This window comes from Hydra vulgaris, chromosome 09, assembly GCF_038396675.1.
Source record: "Hydra vulgaris chromosome 09, alternate assembly HydraT2T_AEP".
Lineage (NCBI taxonomy): Eukaryota > Metazoa > Cnidaria > Hydrozoa > Anthoathecata > Hydridae > Hydra > Hydra vulgaris.
In genome coordinates this window covers 59490558-59511502 of record NC_088928.1, presented here as the reverse complement: position 1 = coordinate 59511502, position 20945 = coordinate 59490558, and the positions used below count along the sequence as shown (strand labels likewise).

General features: G+C 26.4%; 2 protein-coding genes across 2 annotated transcripts in view; one reads left to right on the top strand and one right to left on the bottom strand.

The window, feature by feature from the left end:
• Positions 1-10479, bottom strand: part of LOC101236408 (integrator complex subunit 12) — a 28835-nt gene extending 18356 nt beyond the window's left edge. The window contains exon 1 of the mRNA XM_065806205.1: positions 10279-10479. Within this exon, the coding sequence (XP_065662277.1) occupies positions 10279-10431 (153 nt within the window). The 5' untranslated portion in view covers positions 10432-10479. The remainder of the gene's footprint in view (positions 1-10278) is intronic.
• A 4500-nt stretch (positions 10480-14979) lies between these two features.
• Positions 14980-20945, top strand: part of LOC101236852 (GON-4-like protein) — a 50037-nt gene continuing 44071 nt past the window's right edge. The window contains exons 1-3 of the mRNA XM_065806204.1: positions 14980-15355; positions 15804-15962; positions 20276-20863. Of these exons, the coding sequence (XP_065662276.1) occupies positions 15023-15355; positions 15804-15962; positions 20276-20863 (1080 nt within the window). The 5' untranslated portion in view covers positions 14980-15022. The remainder of the gene's footprint in view (positions 15356-15803; positions 15963-20275; positions 20864-20945) is intronic.

Here is a 20945-nt window from a genome sequence, read left to right as displayed (position 1 = left end):
ACCGTTGGACACAAGTTTTGTTTTTTAAGTGCTTCATTTGGTTTTCTCTAAATTTTTCTACAAATTTTGACTCATCGGTGAAAAGAACAGATTCCCAGAATGTTTGTGGTTCATTATTACAAAGCTTTGCAAAGTGTAGTCGTTTGGCTTTGTTTACTTTGCTGATGTAGGGCTTTTTCAATGGTACTCTACCATTGTATCCAGCTCTTCTTAAGGTTATTCTAATAGTTTCAGGATCCACTTTTAAATTGTAATCATTTTGCAGCATTCCAGCAAGTTTTGGAGCACTTATTTTTAGGATTCTGGATGACTCTTCTCAGAATAGCTCGTCGATGCAATACTTGAATCTTATTTGGACGTCCTGTACGTGACTTATCAACAACTTTTTTGGTGTTTTGGTATTTCTTGATAATGGACTGCACAGTTGAACATGGTTTCTTTATTTCTCCTATATTTCGCTGTGATTTTCCCTCCTTCTATAGTCTAACAATAAGTGATCGAATTTCCTCTGCAACTCTCATTTTTAATAATTATTATAACAAAAATTAAAAATATAAAAGATTCATATAAAGAAAAAATAATACTAAATTCTTACTAAATCTAATTTATATTTAAAAAACGTTACTTTAATACTGATTACATAACAAATTGAAGTTGGAGTGCAAGGTGAATGAAAACTTTTTTGGAGAAAAAAACAGGCATTGTGTAGTTTAAAATGCGATATTCAATTTTCTATTCTTTATTTTGTAAAATCTTTTTTTACAATATTTCTTGAATGGTTAACTGATATTATTTAGTTGAAACTTTGCTTATATCTTTGTTCAATAAAAAGTTATCGTGTCTGAAAAATGAACAGGACAGGTGGATGAAAACTTTTTTGACACAGTGTATATCCATGGATTTTAAAGGACTATTATCTTCTTTAACCCCTGAAAAATACATGTTCACCATTGCAGATAAATACTTGCATTTTCTTTTTGCCTAGGTGGTAAAAGATGACAACTCAGACAATAACTGTTTAGCTTATCTATTTTCCATGTTTGGTAACCTAACTTTGTTCACTCAGATCATGGATCATCTTTAATTTCTTCTGAATTAAAACAGTGGTTCTTTAGAAAAGGAATTGCAACTAGTAGGACAACCCTTTATAACTCAGCTGGAAATAAAAAAAGTTGAAAGATATAATAGAATTATAAGGAAGTCAATATTACTCACTCTTAAATCTTGAATTCTACCACTATCATCCCGGATAAGATTTTTACCAGATGCACTTCATGCTATAAAATTTTTATTGTATGCCTCACTAATTGTAGTCCACACGAACGCCTTTTTAACTTTCAAAAAAGATCATCACCAGAGAAACCACTCCTATCAACAGTGACAAAACTTCTTTAACTACAGAAAATAAAGTTGAAGATAATATGAATCCTATGAAACAAATGGACCTTTTACCTCATAGATCTTCATGGTTTTGTAAAGCATCTGAAAGACTTGATTTATAAACTTATTTGAATATTTTAAGAGGAGGGTGATTGATATAAATGTTGTTATGATATATCTTGATATATAATATATCAATACAAAAAATAAAAGTTAGAACTCCCTACTTCTCACTTTCAAACAATTTTTACAAATAATGTAGATTTTTATCGGATTTAGATTAATTTTACTAATTTTAAAAGCGCATAAAACATTAACTTCACATAATTGTTTTTTATAATCTTTTTCATACAAATTAGGCCCTCTACCACTGCACCAACACTTCATGTTATTTTCAATTTTATTTTTTATAAGTTCGAAAGGAACTTATTTTATGGTAATGTGATATATTTATATATACATATACATTTTGTATTATACTGTATATACTTTATGTATTTTTTTATTTTGTTATAGACTAGTATAATTATAGCTCTTTTGAGCCAACATAATTAATTTGGTTATTCTTTACAACCAAAAGAGCTAAAATATTATGATGAAATAAAAGAAAGATGGATCGATTCATGAAGCCTGATAAACTTGATATAGATCCGAACTCAACAGATGCAGCAAAAACATACAACCATCGGTTAAGAACATTTTACAATTTTGTAAGTACAGTTGATGATAACTCCATTAAGCTTAATTTAAAAATTTTGCCATTAAAGTTAAATTTAGTAGCTTAATGATGAATTTAAAAATTCATCATTTAAGCTACTAAATTTAACTTTAATGGCAATATTATTAAACACATTTTAATTTCAGATTTATACAGGAAAACTAAGGCTGAATTGGACTAAAATTCTTTTTCTTTTGGTATGTTTAAAGGTAACTGTTTTATTGTTAATGTTTAGGTTAACACAGTTATAGCAGCCCTGTATAAAAATTTATTAGTTAATTTTATCTTCCTCTATTTAATTTTTATTGACTTTATTGTTATATATTGATACAATAAACACTTCTTATCTAAATTTATTATACTTAACTACATTTACTTAATTTTATTTAATATTTGAAATATATATATATATATATATATATATATATATATATATATATATATATATATATATATATATATATATATATATATATATATATATATATATATATATATATATATATATATATATATATATATATATATAAATGCACATACATTATTATTATTAATTTACTGTACTTATGTTTTGAGTTGCAAATAAAAAGTTATGCGCAGCTTTAAAAGCTCTTTTTAATAATCAATTATGTTTTCTATCTAATTATATTTAAATTTTAGATATTTTGCTTAATAGTAAATTTTAATTATAAAAATGAGTAGAGCAGGCCATACAGGGGGGAGAAATAAAACTGTAGTTGCCAATTTATTTATACCTATGAACCAAATTAGCAAAATGGAAAGAGTTGAATGTTCCTTTTGCTTTGACATTATCTTTAAAAACGGAACTCTAAACGGTAAAAAGTCTACATGCAAATAAATTGGGTCATAGTCAAAAACAGCAAGACTCTTCTGCAGATGCTGAACCAAAAACAAAAAATCCACGATCAGATTCTTTTGGAACATCTTTTTCTGAATCAATTTGTAGAAGTAAAACACCAAGTTCCATGTTTGACAGCATGACAAAAATTGAAAAGGTGTGTATTGAATTTTTATGATTTTAAGATTTATTTGAAGAATTAACTGATATGGCAACTAGCTTATTAAAAGTTCATGATGTATAGATTTTAGATTTGTTTCATGATTGACTGATGTATCAGTATGACATTAATTATTTTTTGCAGGAATTGATTGGTACACACCTAGCCAAGACTCAATATAGTAGAAAATAACTATTGAAAAATGTTTTTGAACAAGTCCTGCTTATAAGCTTCTGTCAAGACATGTCAAATGTATTATTAGATAGTGAACTTTCAAGGATTTCAGCAAATTTAAAAAAAATGGTAGCAACTGCAGATTATCTTGGATTTATGTATGATGGATGGAGCAATTTAAGGTACAGTAACAATTTCTTAAAATATTAGTTAATGCAATTGAACCTATATTATTTAGTTGATAAACAGCTGTTTCTTCTTTACAGAAATAAAGCTAGCATTAACTTAATGTAATGACACTGCCTTCTTTATCACCCATTTTGTGGAAGACATTGCCTACAGGTAAAACCATAATTCTAGTACTGTATACAATGATTTACTTAACAGACTGGTAGACTTTTAAAATATACATACTATTTTATAATTAACTTTGATTTTAAATTTATAAAAAACAACACTGAAAACCATTTCAGTAAGCATAAATAATATATCAGTAAATAGGTTTATAATATTTATATAGTACATTATATATAATATATCCTAAACTGTTTTGTTGGAGCATTAGGCTATTCTGGTGAATATATGGCAAATGAAATAAAGTTTTAGAAGAAATAAATCCTAACAAAGTTTTGGGCATTGTGACTGACAATGCTGCTAATATGAATAATGCATGGACTCGTCTAAAAGATTGTTATCCCCATCTTCATTGCTATGGATGCATTTCACATGGTTTAAATTTGCTGTTCACAGACTTTTTAAAATTGACAACTTTAAGTATTTTGATGTCAGAAGAAACTGATATTGTTAAAGAGATAAAAAATTCTCATTTATCTGTTGCAGCATTTAGAGATATACAAAAAAATCAGCTGGTGTAGTAACATGCATTTTGTTGAAACTACCAGTACAAACTACAGGCTTGGTCAGGAAGCGGAAGCGATCGCTTTCGAATACTGACCATGAAAATAATATTTAGTTGTGAAAATCTGGCGAGGCTTTTTAGTTGTTTTGGTACATTTAAGTTTATGCAAATAAAGCAAAACAATTTTTGTAAAACAAAAAATTTTTGTTTTAGGGACATACATGGAAACATACATAAACTTGAATGTTATCAAAACATCTTGGTGTGGAAGAATTAAAAGCAAACACTCTTCCACTACACTGGTGTAGTGGAAGAGCGCTCGCTTCATAAGCGAGAGGTTCTGAGTTTGATTCCCACCACGTCCCTGGTAGTACCGCGCTCAACTTGTTTCTCCGCGCAGCAGCCTTGTTTATCAAGGTTTGTGTTTCGGAGTTATGGAGTTGAGAGAGGGTTATAACCACAAGTAGCCTCCTTATCTGTAGTGGCCTTCTTAGCCTTGGGGAGGTGAATTATAAAAAAAAAAAAAAAATGTTTTAAAAATTATATTATTCAAGATTTTTCAAGTTTTAAGATTTCAAGCATAAACTGTTTTAAGAATATATTATAAGACAAACTACTATTTTAATACTATGGCTCATTCTTGGAGCCACATCTGCAAAGCTGTAATTCTTTTAAACTATTATTATTTGTTTGCAAAAATAAATGTTTTATAATATATATTTTTTAAATTGCCAAAATCTTGAAAGTTTATTATAAATTATAGATTTTATTAGTATATTCTTATTTTTTTTAAATGTATTTTTTATGTAATTTTGTGTATCTGTTTTTATTCTAATGTAATCTTTTAAAGCAGTTTTTACGATTTATTTTGTAAACATAAACTTACTTTCAACAATAACTGCGTTATTAAATAGAAGCATACAAGAAGAAAAAAACATACAAGAAGTTATATTTTTTAAATAAGTTTTGCATTGCGTAATTTATGGACGATCCCTAAACTAAAGCCTGTTTAGTGTTGTTTGTTTCAGTTACTTTTTAAAACGATTTCTTTTATTATTTTGCTGACCTTGTGTTTGTTTTGCACAGACTCCAAAAAAATAAAAAATAAACAAACCGACTAGAAAGCAAGTTAAATAAAATGTTGTAAAAAAATTAAAAATCATTTAGAAAAAAAAAGATTGTAAAGGTTATAGTTACCATTTTTACAAACTCGTTATACTTAAACTTAAAGTTACTTTTTTCTGTTTAAATACTAATTAAAATTAAAAAGCCCACTCACTAAACATCATCAGCGGTATTGTGAAGCAGTTCCGCTTTCTCTTCATAAAAGATTTTTAACCTTTTTAATTGATTTTTATCTAGTTAATTTAATTTCTACAGTAACTCAATGATTTAATTATTTCATTTGTTCATCTTACTAAAAAGAATTATTTCAAATATGTTAAACTTTTCAAACTACGCGAAGCATTAAATAGTTATTAAAAAAATTAATTTTTTTATTTATAAAATAATTTAGCTTAAACAAAACTAAAACTAGCGTTAGTTTTATTAGAATCTTGTTGGACTTTTCAAGGCCTCGGGCTATTTTTATTATGATGGCCTTTTTTATATGTTATAGTGTAAAAATGACTAAAAAAAAAAGTCTTCTTGAATACTTTGGGGCCCCTAACATTCCGGGGCTATAGCCCCCTCTAACCCCAACCTTCCTTAATCCAGCACTGGAAATTAGACACAAGTGTATAAATAAAAATTATATTATACTCTTTGATAAATAAAAACATTTGTTTCCTTATTAAGCAATCGTAAGATGTTATAAAAAATGTTGCTTAATTTTATTAACAAATTATAAAAGAGCGAAGTTTCAAAAATATTTGTTCTAAAAGTAATTTATTTTGCTTTAAGTTTTTTCGCATTAAAAACTTTTTTTTTTTTTTTTTTTTTTTGTGTGTAATTGTCTCTCATCGGTCCAATAATCTTTTTTGCGCTTTTATCTTGTCTTTTTGAAATGTTCTCAAAACGACTAAAAAATCTGGCCAGTTTTTCGCAACTAAATATTATTTTCGTGGTCAATATTCAAGAGCAATCGCTCCCGCTTCGCGACCAAGCCTGAAACTAGGTAATACAATTAAAAGTTCAATTATACTGTATAATTATACTAAAAATACTACATGACAAAAATAATTAAACTATGTAACTAATTTTATTATACATTCATAAAAATAGATTTAATTTAGTAAATTACTTTACTCTAAATTTATTAAAGTTATCGTAATTTCTTTGTGTTTTATTTAAAGGTGGGGATCAACTGTAGCATGCTTAGATAGCATACAGAAAAATAGGCAACCATTAAAAACATTGGCTTTTTCTGAAAACAGTGGACTTAATTCAGCAACAAAAAATATTCTTCTATTAGATGTTTTTTGGGACAGGGTTGAAGGTTTTTTCAAATAGTTGTCACTAACTGCAGATGCAATAGAGAAAACTGAATTAAATACTCCCATGTTATCTACTGTTGTGGAAACTTTTTACTTCTTGGAAGATCACATTCTTAAAAACTTAACAGTTAGCCCATACTCAAAAAAGTATGCTAATTACCAATCAAAGGGTAGCATTTACCAATCAAAGGCTAATTACCAATCAAAGGGTAGCATATTTTCAAAACCCTTTATTTGGACTGCAGTTGGAATAACTCAACCCATAAATAATACAGAAAGTGTTAATATAGAAAGTGACAGTGACTTTGTTTATGAATCATTAGATGAAGGTGGTCTAGGGCGGAAAGACTCGGACTCAGAAAGCACATCCAATTACAATATCTCTTATAGTTTAAATACATGTTAAAATTACTAAATTATTGACTTTTTTAGCTACACAGTGCTTCACTAAATTAATAACCAATTAAAACTAATAAATAATATAGTGATTATTCAAAAATATTAAAATTTCATGTAAATTAAATAAAGTTAGAGCTTTTTTTACAAGGGCTTACTGGCAATATAATTCAACATATATAACAAACAATGTAAGACCAATTTATTACATAACAAATATTACTATTTCTTTAAAGATTTGAGATCTGATATTAAATAAGCATGATATTGTATATTAGTATATTTGAATTATAAAAATAATTATTTTTTCATAGGACAAGTATAGTTTCTGTATATAATGAGTGGAATATTTAGGAAGTACAACAATATTTAAGAAGTAAAACATGACAAATAAACATTCCCATACAATATACCTAGATTTATAACTAACTTAATATTAAATCGCCTGATAAACATACTTAATAAAAAGCTCATTTAAGTTTTTTATTAAAATGTTAACTTTAAATTGGTGTTTATACATTGTATTTGTGGTTATAACAATCATATACTATAAATAAACAGAACAAAACAAAAACTCTTTCAAATTATTTACCAAGAGAAATAAAAAACTTGTTTAAAAAGTCAAAAAAATCAAAAAAACACCAAAAAAACATCAAAAAAAAAATACATTATTTGACCCAAAAAAATGCCAGAGGAAAAAAACGCATTTTTTTGTGACTCTACCTATAACATTAGGAGCTTTAACAACAATGAAAACTGAGCCTCCTGAATTGTTTGCTAATCTCACGAAAGATTGTTGACCAATTGCCACTAGATCTAGAAATTATTCTCAAAGAGATAGGGAATTTAGTAAATCTGAAATCCACTGCCTGGTCCAAGCAAGAATAATAGAGTCTAGTAATTCACCTTGGCGTGCCTAGGTCTTAGTAGTAAATCAAAAGACTAAACGTCGTATGGTTGTTAATTATTCTGAAACTATTAATAAGTATACCCAATTGGAAGCATATCCTCTACCTAAGATTGAAACGATTATAAGCATAATTTTCAGATACAAAATTTATAGTACTCACGACCTTCGCTCAACATACTACCAAATACCTTTATCAAAAAAAGATCAGCCATGTACTGCTTTTGAAGCTGACAATAAGTTGTGGCAATATGCTAGAATGCCTTTTGGAGTTACCTATGGATCTGCATGTTTTCAACACAAAATGGATGACTTTGTTAGAACATATAAACTAACAGACTGCTTTCCTTACATTACAATATGTAGTAATAGTCAGAAAGAACGTGATGAAAATCTATTAAGTTTAGATTAGCTGCCATTGATGCTGGAATTACATTTAATGAAGAGAAGTATGTATTTTCAACTGAGACTTAAGATTTTTTAGGTAACTGTATATCTTACGGCTCCTTAAAACCAGATCCTCAGAGACTTGCTCCTTTCATTAAGTTAGCCCACCTGATAATGCAAAGTCTCTACAGTGTATTATTGGAATGTTCTCATACTATGCAAAATGGATAAGAAAGTTTTCAGATAAAATTAGTCCTTTGAACTCTGTTACTCAATTCCCACTCAATCAGCAGCAAATATCAGCATTTGAAATAATAAAAAACGAGTTTGTTCAATCTTCCATGCAAACCATTGATAAGAATATACCTTTTACTCTGGAGACTGATGCTTCTGATTTTCCATATCTGCTACACTTAACCAGGATGGAAGACCTATTGCCTTCTATTCACAAACCCTTCAAGGGAGTGAACAATACTATTTATCAGTGGAAAAAGAAGCTCAAGTCAAAGCCATAAACCATTGGCGCCATTTTCTTTTGGGTCGACATTTCATTCTCATCACTGACCAACAATCTGTGGCATTTATGTATGATTATAAATCAAGCAGTAAAATAAAGAATGATAAAATAATGCATTGGAGAATAGCTTTGTCTCCATATTCTTATGATACACATTATCGTCCTGGCCAATGTAATGGTGGTCTAGATATATTTACTTGTGTTAGATGTGCAACAATAAGTTCAGAATCATTATATGATTTGTATGCTGCACATTGCCATCCTAGTGTTACTCGATATTACTCACTCTGAAATCTCAAAATCTGCCTATATTATCATGGAAAAGAGTTCTACCTGATGCACTTCATGCTATAAGATCTCTATTATGTACTTCTACTAATTGTAGTCCACATGAATATCTTCTAAATTTTCAAAGAAGATCATCATCTGGGTCCTCCATTCCTTCATGGCTTGTCAACCCAGGACATGTACTTATAAAAAGAAATGCAATACAAAATAAATATGAAGATTCAGTAAATGAGGTTCAGCTCATTGAAGCAAACCCTCATTATGCTTATGTGAGATTTCCTAGTGATCATGAGACTACAGTGTCTACTAAACAGCTGGCTCTAATTGGAACAACTCCTATAGTACAAACATCAAACATTTAGAAGTAAAAGCCATTGATAACTATCCCCCAACCCTAATGGTAGCAATGAAACTCCTTTAATCTCCAAAAAGGAATTAGAAAAATTAATGAATCCTATAGAGCAAAGCACCAGAAAAACTTAACTTATAAATACACCTGAAAACTTTTAAGAGGAGGGTAAATGCTATGTTAATGTGATATATTTATATATACATATACGTTTTGTATTATACTATATATACTTTATGTATTTTGTTATAGACTAGTATAATTATATCTCTTTTGAGCCAACATAATTAATTTGGTTATTCTTTACAACTTATAAAAAAGAAAACTGAATAAGGAGTTAAATTTATTTTGTTTTTATAACTTTTTCAGTTTCTTGTTTCAAACACTAGTAGTAATCTACCACCATACGAACATCCTATTCATTTTAAAACCACCACAACATCTTGTTGATGGTTTGATATCTTGTTTATGAGGGTTCTGGTACTGATAATTCAGGACCACGTAGGATAATTCAGAATTATATAAATAAAAATTGGGTATATGAGATTTGATTTTTTTTTAAATTATATCCAAAACATTAGGGAATGCAACTTCACTAAGCATTGGTTCTACTGATTGTTTAGACAACTCAATAAGAATAAAAGAGTTTTTAAATTTTTTAGAAAAACTTAAGAGTGAAAGTCGCAGATTTAAGTATGCTATTCAGAATAAGTATGCTATTTGGATTGTCTCTTCAAAAATACTTTTTTGAAGAGAAAATTATAATATTATGAATTAAAATATTTTATACTATATTGTAAACAAAATTTTAATTTTGAAATAAATTGATTGATTGATGATGATACTTACATTTCTAGCTTTTGAAAATCCAAATGTCTTTTCTTTGTAATCATGTAACAAATCTTGCAACTGTTGAGTTGAATCAGCATTCTTTGAATGCAGCAGAAAAATAGCTTTTAAAAATAAGGAATCAGCTTCACCAGTCATTATATTGGCAGTCATTTTTTAATTTATAAGTTTAATTAAAAATCCTTATAAAAAAAAACTTTGAAAACTATTTTACATATATCAATGATATATAATAAGTAACATTATTGTTGATATACTATTCCTAATATATATATATATATATATATATATATATATATATATATATATATATATATATATATATATATATATATATATATATATATATATATACATATATATATATATAAATTAGTAAAAACACTTATCTAATTTTTGATTACTTCAACAATGTTTCACACTGTGTTGAAGTAATCAAAAATTAGATAAGTGTTTTTACTAATTTATTATTGCTCTGTTTTTTTAGAACATTGAGCACTCTGTTTGTAGAAAACACTAACAGAATTTATATATATATATATATATATATATATATATATATATATATATATATATATATATATATATATATATATATATATATATATATATATATATATATATATATATATATATATATATTGTGTAAGCATATTTTGATCTTATTTTTAAAACAAAGTTTTAGTGTAGCATAAAGTCTCTTTAATGTCGTTTTTATTTAAAACATTCACATAGTGAGAAATGGTAAACTAAGTTTAGGTCAAATTTTATTATTATTGTGCTATGCATACATTAAAACCGCTAAAATTGTCGAATAATACCCGTCTAGGTTGTTATTCAACGATAGTACAGTAGTGGTGTAGTGGTAGAGCGCTCGTCCCTGGCAGTACTGCGCTCAATTTGTTTCTCCGCGTAGCGGTCTTGTTCATCATGATTTTTGTTTCGAAGTTATAGAGTATAGAGAGGGTTGTAACAACAACTAAAGCAGCCTCCTCGACAGTAGTATCTTTTTCGGCTTTGAGGACGTAAATTAACACACAAAAAAAGGCTAGACACGAATTAATAAATTCTCTTCTTTTCTTTTTTCTGCGATAACATCAGAATACTATTTATCTACGTAGAGCCAAGTAACAATTACAAATTTTACAATTGTTAGGTTTAAGGGTTAAAGATAAAATAATTTAACGTGAAACATTTTGCTAAAATGCGGTTAAATTATTTAGGAATGCAATAAACTTCCTTGTGAGATGACTATTTTATTTGATATCATTAATACGGTTGAATGACCTAAAAAAAAAACCTTTTTCTTAAAAATATGTTTCTTGTCATACAATACTATAAAGATATAAATTTTGACTAGTGTATACGTAGTGAGTTAAATATTATTAAAAGTAGTGAATTATCACTATAAAAATGCCGTAAAATAATAACGATTCGCATGACAAAGTAAATGCGGTAGGGTTAACGTATGTTTTTTTTAATGGTTGCTTGCAGCCTTGTTGGAACCAAAGATGATTTAAAAAAAAAAAAAAATTGTTCGTCTGGGTTAACAAAAAATGCCTTGATTCTTCCATTTGTCTACTTATTTAAAGATCTTTTTTTTAACGCGACACCGGCTCAGTAAACGCGTAACAAATCTTAGCTCACTTTTACTTTCGAATTCGGCGCTTACATGGACTTACTTTAGGATATTTGGCGCTTACCCAAATTTTTTTAACGTTTTTTTTACTCGCATAAACATTTTTTAACCGCAACAAAAAAACCCCAAACAACAACAACAATATATATCATTGAGTTGATTTGACTTCGTTGATAAATAATAAAGATGAGTTTAATTTTTATTACTTACATCAAAGTATAAGTCTTTGTAAATAAACAAGAGTTAAACATGCCTATCTTTAATTTTTTTTGCAACGTTTCAGGTTTACTTGGTATAAAACGCTACCAAAAGAAGACCCTTGATTTATTATCCCATTACATACAGTTTCTTTTAATAAAGCTGTTAGATAATGTTTCATATCTAACTATGAAAGACTTTACTAAAATTATCGAAAGTTAATTGCATAATATAATATCAATGCTAATTGAGACAACGTTGATTTTAAAAATAAGAAAAGACACGAAAGGCATATGTACCGAAATCGCGGGGAAAAAAATAATATCGTATATTTAAAAGCTGTTGTTTGCATCATAACAACTTATATAGAAAAAATAAAAATCTGATATAAAAATCCTGATTTAAGTTTGTTTAAGAGTAAACAGAACTCGTAAATTTTAGATAGCAATTTATTTATTAATAGTATCACCATAATTTTTTTTTTAAAAACAAGTAAACAAAAAACAAATAGCATAAAATTTATTCAAGATATAATAAAATTTTTTTTTAGATAAGTAAATTTAATATTTTTAAAACTGGTAATATCAACAGGCTTAACTAATCTGGTAATATCAACAGACTTAACTAAATTAATTGAAATCATCTTTTATTTCAAAATTAGTCTAACAGTTTATCTGAAAAAACAACAGCAATAACAAGCATATCAGAGTTTTTTTCTGTTGTTATTCAATTTAAACAAAAATACTTTTTTTTTTTTTTGAAATAAGTCTGTCTATTATTTTAGATTTTTTTCAATTGGGATTAGTTAAAGCCAATAAGTCAAATAAGTCAGTTGATATTTTTGAAACTTATGCTGTATTACTTCAGGCTTTGTTTATGTGATTTTATTAATAGTTTTTTTGTTGTGAAAATTTAATACATTAGGTCTATTAATTATTATTTCATATAGACAAACCTATAAAGGTTTGACTCATTATTTGGTTTCATGCATTCCTCTGCTTCATTATTATTTTCTCCTTCAGTTACATCATCAATTACATTATCAATCATCTAATTAGGTTTATAAAATATATCACAAATATAAAGATAGATTGCATATACAAGACAAGCTAAATGAATAGGACTAGTTTCTTGTCTAAAATTTATTAGAACACCTGCATCATAAGTAATTGCTAGAATGATGCTGTCCAAATCTAACTTGAATTTAGACAATTTTAACTTGATAAGTTGAATAACTTTTTTAGTTTTTTTTTGTACAAGGTGGATTTAAAAGTCATAGAAAAACAACCTTGAAGTTTCAATAATGGTGTTAGTTTTATCATGCTGTCATAAATTGATTCCTAACATTTTGTAGGTTTTTAAAAAAAGTTTAACTCACAATAATTGCTCTTTTAGGCAAAACACTATTTGCAATAAGGTTGAAACTTAGGTATCATTTGCAACTGTTTGGGTTTCATCTTTTCAAGAATTGCTTAAAAAAAGCATTAATACAAGAAACTTGAGGTTTTGATTGGTTTTCTAGTGACTAATCTTTCTCGTGACTAAATTTGAATTATGTGGTTTTTTGGAAATAGATTTTTTTCACATTTTGAATGCCTTCAAAACTGGTGAGCAAATTTTGCACTTTGCACTATCTTCTTTATTCCCAAACAGGTGTTTTTCTTTAAAAACTGACATCTTTTTCTGTTTAAAATAATAATGTAATAGTTATATGAAAACAATGATTATATTTAAAATAATTATATACTAAATAAAAGTGTTAATAATTAATAAATTAAGATATATTAAACTTTAAGTGCACAATCCTTGACACACTGGAAATTTAGGCTGGTTTTTCTAACGAGACATTCTCTCATTTAGACTAAGTTCAAAAATGCATGGTAAATGTTGTTGGACCTTTTCTAGCTATAATACTTGATCTCTGTCTAGCAATAATACTTGAGCCTCTGTCATTCTCCCATCGTCTTAAAATTGCATCTCTTATTCTTTTCTATAAATACTACTGTGGTTGATGATCAAACAAACTATTGTTTATTGTTTATTTTGTTTTATCACTTGTTCCATCAACCAAAACTCAATCTTGCATAACTCGTCATTTAGCCAAGACCTTTCACTATAACTGTTCCTTCATGCTCAAAATTTTTTTTAATTAAAAAATTGCGTTTTTTAATTTACTGCTTTCTTGCACTTTAACTCTTTTCTTTGTTTTTTGTTAACTAATACTTGATTTGTAATTTTAGCTTTATTGGGAGTGAATTTATTGGGGAAGAAATGCCCTATTTTGTGTTTGTTTACATCATATAATTATTTAAGTAACAGCTACAGACTAAGCTACAAATAAAATAAATTAATAATTAACATGAAAAAATAAAACTTTGATGTTTTGCTGTTTTTGTTTATTTTGTTTTGTATTTACCAGGACATTTAAGGAGCAAAAAGAATGAGAGAGAGAAATGGACTTTCCCTTCTCTCCCTCATTCCTTCTACTGCTAATGATTTGCAGTTTTTAACTCTATCTTTCCCTCCTTTTTCTTATTATTTGGGATTTTATTTTCATTTTCACAAGAATAAAGCAAGTTATCGCTGAAGGTAACTAAAAAACATTTTAATTGTAATTGAAGATTATGAAAAAATATTTATAGTGTCTGAAAGTAATCAGTAGTTTTAGTTTAAAAATAGTAAAAATTTCCAGACTTTCCAAGAAATATGATCTTAGCTTTTATAATTTTCTTGTGTTATAATTTTTCTTGTAAAAATATTTTTATTATAAATGTTTAATAGTTATTAAAATATTAAAAATGTACCCTGGGTAATTTAAAAATTAATTTTAAAATCTCTCTAATAATATTGTGTTATAAAATATAAAGTAATATATTTATTTATGTTAGTTACATTTGTTTTTAAATAATGGAAAATTCAACAACTGATTTTCACCAAAATTCCGATATGACAACTTCATGTAGTCACCCAAATTCTGATTTGCCAAATTCTGAAACGCATACCTCTTCTGATATACCTCCAGTTTCAAATAATAAGCGGAAAGCTCCAAAAATTAAAAGTGGTTTTAATAAACGACGTCGTGTAGAAGATTTTGCAAGTAGTGATGATAGTGCTGCTGATGGTGATGAGAGTGATATCTCTGATGAATATGAAATTGATTGGGAAAAGTTGGAAGAAGAGTTAGAAGAAAATGCTGCTAAAGCTAATTTAACTGCTATTAATGTTAAAAGCATCTTACGTGTAAGTTGAAACTTTTTAAAACTTTATGTTCTAGTTAAAACTTTTTTAAATGCTATTATTGTTAAAAGAATCTTGATGCAGTTGTGGTGTAGTTGTAATACACTTGCTTTGTAAGTGAGAATTTCAATCCCATCTACATCCCTGGTAGTACTGCACTCAACCTAACTTTCTCAGTACAGCCGCCTTGTTTGACAAGGTGCATGTTTTAGAGTTGAAAAGTTGAGAAAGGCTTATAATAACAGTTTGAAAAAAAAGCAGCCTTCTTAATTGTAGTGGCCTTAAGGAGAGGAACCTCATAAAAATAAAATCTTAGCTGCGCAGAAAATTATAGTTATAATATATCATAAATAATAGATTAATTTAATAAAAAAATACAATTAAATTTTACTGAAACTTTATAAAATTAAAAACAAGTTATCAAAATAATTTTTGTAACAATTTTTTTTAGCATGTTTTATCAGATAAGCGAGTCCTCGAATATGCACAAAATGCAGCTGGGAATAATTGTAATGACATCATAAGTAAAGCAAAGTTAACACGATCAAAAGCAAAGCTGATTGGTCAACCTCCACTTGGTTTACCTAGTATGGAAGCCACTAAACCAACAGTGAGTATTTTTTTAATTACAAACGAAATAATAATAAGTTGATAATTATGGTGGTCAAAATGTGGTATAAAACTCAATGACCCTTAAATAAGTTTTAAATAACCCTTGAACTTTAAACTTTAAAAAAAAAAGTTTTCAGAATTTGTAGAAAAGAGAAGTAAATGTGCAATAAAATACTGGCGTTTGTAAATATTTTTAAATTTTAAAACCTAGAAATCCAACTTAAATATTTCATATTCACAAGAACAGTGTAGATAAGATTTTTAGCTAATTTCTGATTGGTTATAACGTTAGGTAATCTATAATTTTATAATGAAATCCAAGATGTTTAAATATTACTTAAAAAACAAATGTTCAAATCTTCTCCAATTTAAGCAATATTTAAGCTTTGTGGATTTAGAAATATTATGTAAACTTTGTGTAAATGTAAATCGTATTTAAGACACAAAAGTTGTAATAAAGAACATTAAAGTTCTTATAGAGAAAAACAAGAGAATAATTGAGTAACATAATTAACATAATTAATAATTGAGATTACATAAATTGTTATTAGTAAAAGTAAGATGTAATAAAGAACATAAAAGTTGTTGCATCTAATTGGAAACTCATCAGATGTTTCCAATTACATACAATAGTGAAATAGTTACATCAATTGTGAAATAAATAGTTTAATAAATTTGGAAAACTACAATATTAAAAATAGTTTTTAATGTTTAGTTATCATTATCTGTTATTAAGTCATAATAATTGCCATGACAAATATGATAATACAAACAACGTTTGTGTTATTCAGAGTACTGCAAAACCTTAAGAATATTTCTCATGGCATCTCATTAAGTTAAGTGTGGATATCCAAGCCAATATTTGAAACTTTATTTTAAAAAATTGAATCTTGTCTGTTTAATTTAATTTAAAAATAGAATTAGTGTATAGAAAAAAATTTAAACTTTGAGAAAAATAAGAGTGAAATAACTTTTAAATGATTATCATTGAGATAAATAAAAGTTATTTACTATTTTCTCCCCCTCCTTGCTATAGCTAGACTTAAAACAAGATTCTAATATATAAGTAGTAACTAATATACAAATTTAAAAGCAAAAGCAAGTATTAAAACTTAAAACTGACGTTATCCAAATAAATCTACTTTATATTAGCAATAAGTAGCGTTACTTCAAAATTAAAAATGGCATTATCGCACTGCAGTTAGCACATTTTATGTTTTGATTTCTTTAAAATAAAACATGTAAAATATTTTGTAAAGAGCAATGTAATTGACACAAAATTAAAATTTTGTATTTAGGAGAGCAATGTAGTTAACACAAAATTAAAATTTTTTTGTTTTAGTTTTTTTATTTATATAAATTGTTTTAAATAACTTAAGATTTTTTATTCACCTACATTAGGACTGCCCTGAAATAAATTAATAAAAGTGGAAGAATAAATTAATAAAAGTGGAAGTACATTAAGACTGCCCTAAAATAAATTAATAAAAGTGGAATAACATCTAATAGAACAAATATACACCATTTATATATATATATATATATATATATATATATATATATATATATATATATATATATATATATATATATATATATATAATTATACTTTCAAATATAAATAAAATATGCCATTAATTTATTTTTATATGTACAATAAGAGCAACTATATTAAAAAAAATCTTAAAATTTTTTTTATGATTTCAAAGCATTGCAAAAAAGCAATAAAAAACAATTAATCATTTAATTGAAATTTAATTTAAGTTTTATCATTATGACTAAACAGTTTAAAATTCAATATAGTTATTATCATTTTTATTATTATCTTTAGTTTATTTTGTCTTGACTACAACTGTTAAATGCTATATATGTGGTGTATTATTTTTTTTTAAATACCTATTTTATTTTGATGCTAAATAATTTGACAAGAGAGCCAAGATTTAAATCCAACAATTAAATAAAGAATTTAAATTATATATATATATATATATATATATATATATATATATATATATATATATATATATATATATGTATATATATATATATATATATACAACCGGATGTTGTCCGAAAGTTTTTTCTATTTGTCATTCGATGTAGCAGCACTCCCTTGCGAGTCAGGCTATTTGTCAGTCGATGTAGCAGCATTCCCTTGCGAGTCAGGCTATAAGATAGTTGATGTAGCAACACTCCGCGCATGATTTACAGTAAAAAAAATAAAAATAAAAACATTTTATTAAAAAAATTAAAAATAAAAACATTTTATTAAAAAAAATAAAAATAAAAACATTGTTTGTATTGTTAAAAACATTCAGAATGTTTTTAAAAACATTCTGGTCAATTAAATTTGCGTTTTTGTGGTTTTTAAAAAAAACGATTTATTTGTAATTAAATAAATGGTTTTTACTTTCGTCCAACACGAAAATGTTGGACGAAAGTCAAAAGTAATTAAAAGTGATGTATCGTCAATAAATTATGTCATGCGATAGGGGGGAGGGGTTAGGGAATTTGTCACAGTTTGTTACAGGGGAGGAGGGGGTATTTAGTTTTGCAGCGCAACACTTTTTTTTTTACGTTTCAAATTTAGAAAATATTTTCTATTAATTAAAAGATTGTCTAACTAAAACGTAAATCCTTAGTTGATGTTCACTCGAATGCAGCTGTTTTATTTTAACATAAATTTGAATTGATGTTTTAAGTTAACTTAAATTTAATTGGAAGTGACTTTTTATTAATTGACTTAAATTTTAGTTTATTAAAGTAGACTCCACTGTGTCTATGGCTTTCTGAGTCAATGATAGAGCCTATATTTTTAATATATAAATATTAAATAAAAATAATAATATAATATTAAATAATACAATATTAAAATAATATAATAATTATTATATTATTTTAATATTATTAAAATAATATAATATTAAAATAATATAATAATTATTATATTATTTTAACATTATTAAAATAATATAATATTAAAATAATATAATAATTATTAAACAACAATAATAGTTAATACACATTGAAATTAAATATTCAAATGCCTGCGACGCAATGTTTATATAGCCTGCACTGTGACGCTAACTTATTGCTAGAGAAGTTATTTAAATAGAATATTTACTATCTATTAAATATATCCTCAGAGGTTATTTGTTTGTTTAGTCACTGTTAATTTAAACAACTTCATATCGAACTATAGGAGTACAAAAAAAAGTAATGTACATTCCATTTCCCTCATACCTTTTTGATGGAGTCAATGTATTTAACTACACTGTATATCAGTCAGTTTATGTACACATTGATTATCATTCTGTGAAACTTTAAAAAATATAAGTAATAAATATAGTTATAATTAAACAACATAGTTGAAACATATAAAGCAACTTTCAAATAAAACATCAAAATCCAAAAATTTTTTCTCTTAAGGAGACTTGAACCCATGTAAGCCCCAATATATGTAATCTTAAACATCCACTATGCCAATATAACGTATGATCAAAAATAAAAGAATTTAAACATTTTTTTTGTACAAGTAATAGTTTTTTTTGTGGCTATTTATTTGTATGCACATATAAATAATGAGTTCAAAGTAATATTAAATAATAACAATTAAAATTTATATGTATTAAATTGTATTAATTAGATAACTAAAAGCAGCTAAGGAAATTAAAAATATTGTATTTGAAACCACACAAAAAAAGACAACATCAGCAGCGATTAACCTCTTGATATGTTTAATTTTCTCACATTTTTTCTTTTCTTTTTTAGTTATTTTTTCAAAGTTCTTCATTTTAACTTGATTTTTCATCTTTCTTTTTGTTTTTTTTGTTAAAAAAAATCAAGTTTGCCATTTTTTTTTTCAACACATTTTGTCAATTTTTTGTATAAATAATAATTTTGTAAAAGTTTTGTTTTGTAATGTTATGCAAAAATTATTGTGATTAAAAATATTCATGTTAAGATAAAATTATAAAAATGCATTCAATAAATAATAAAGATGTTTAGAGACTAGGAAAATATATAGGTGACAGAATAAATTAATCAAATAATTTTTGATAACGTTCAGAGAAATTATTATTTTAAGTAAATTTAAATGTGTCATGTTTTTCCTTATTATTTATGTCAGATTACATTAAAATCTGTTATGGTAATATATTTTGCATTTTTATTCAGTTGTGTTTGTTATATTAATAAAATAAAAATAATTTTGTGTCATAAATCTCATGGTAACTTTAATTTTTTGAAATATTTTATATATCCTCACTTTTATTGCATTTTTTATTTAATGCATTTTTTAATAAAATTTAGTTTTTGGACTTGAATTTTCCAGAAACGTCTTCATCAGATGAAGAATATAAACCCCAAGATGATGATGACTTATCTCAAGTTAGCGAAGAAGAATCTTTGTACAGTGATGCTACATTTGAGACAAGCTCTCCATCTCAAAAAGCATCTACTCCAATCCACAACTTAAATGAAGAACTTTCAGATACTGGAGTATCAGATGCTGGAGTATCAGATGCTGGTAATATCACTGATAGTTCTGAAGTTATAAATAATGTCATTGATAATGATAAAGAATCTGTTTTTAAAGTTCCTGCAGTTCCTACTGACACCAGAGTATGTGTTTCTAGTTTTGAAGAACAGATTGCCCTTAGGACTCGCTCTAAATATCCAATGCAAGATATTGAAGTTCAAGAAATAGAAGCGATGTTTCAGCCTCCTGACTCTGATGCTTTAGATTTTTCTGTCAAAGACCTTGATGATCCAGATGAAATTATTTGGAAAAATTGGTTAGCTGATTTTATGAAACCTATAAAAGCGTTAAATGACACAAATGATGAACAAGATGAAGATTTTAACTATATGGCTGCAAATGTTGATGAAGAAAATGAGGTTTTATTTTTATAAAAATAGTTTTTTGATATAGCTTTATTTTTTTAATAGTTTTATTTTAATATAATTTTGTTTTTTAACA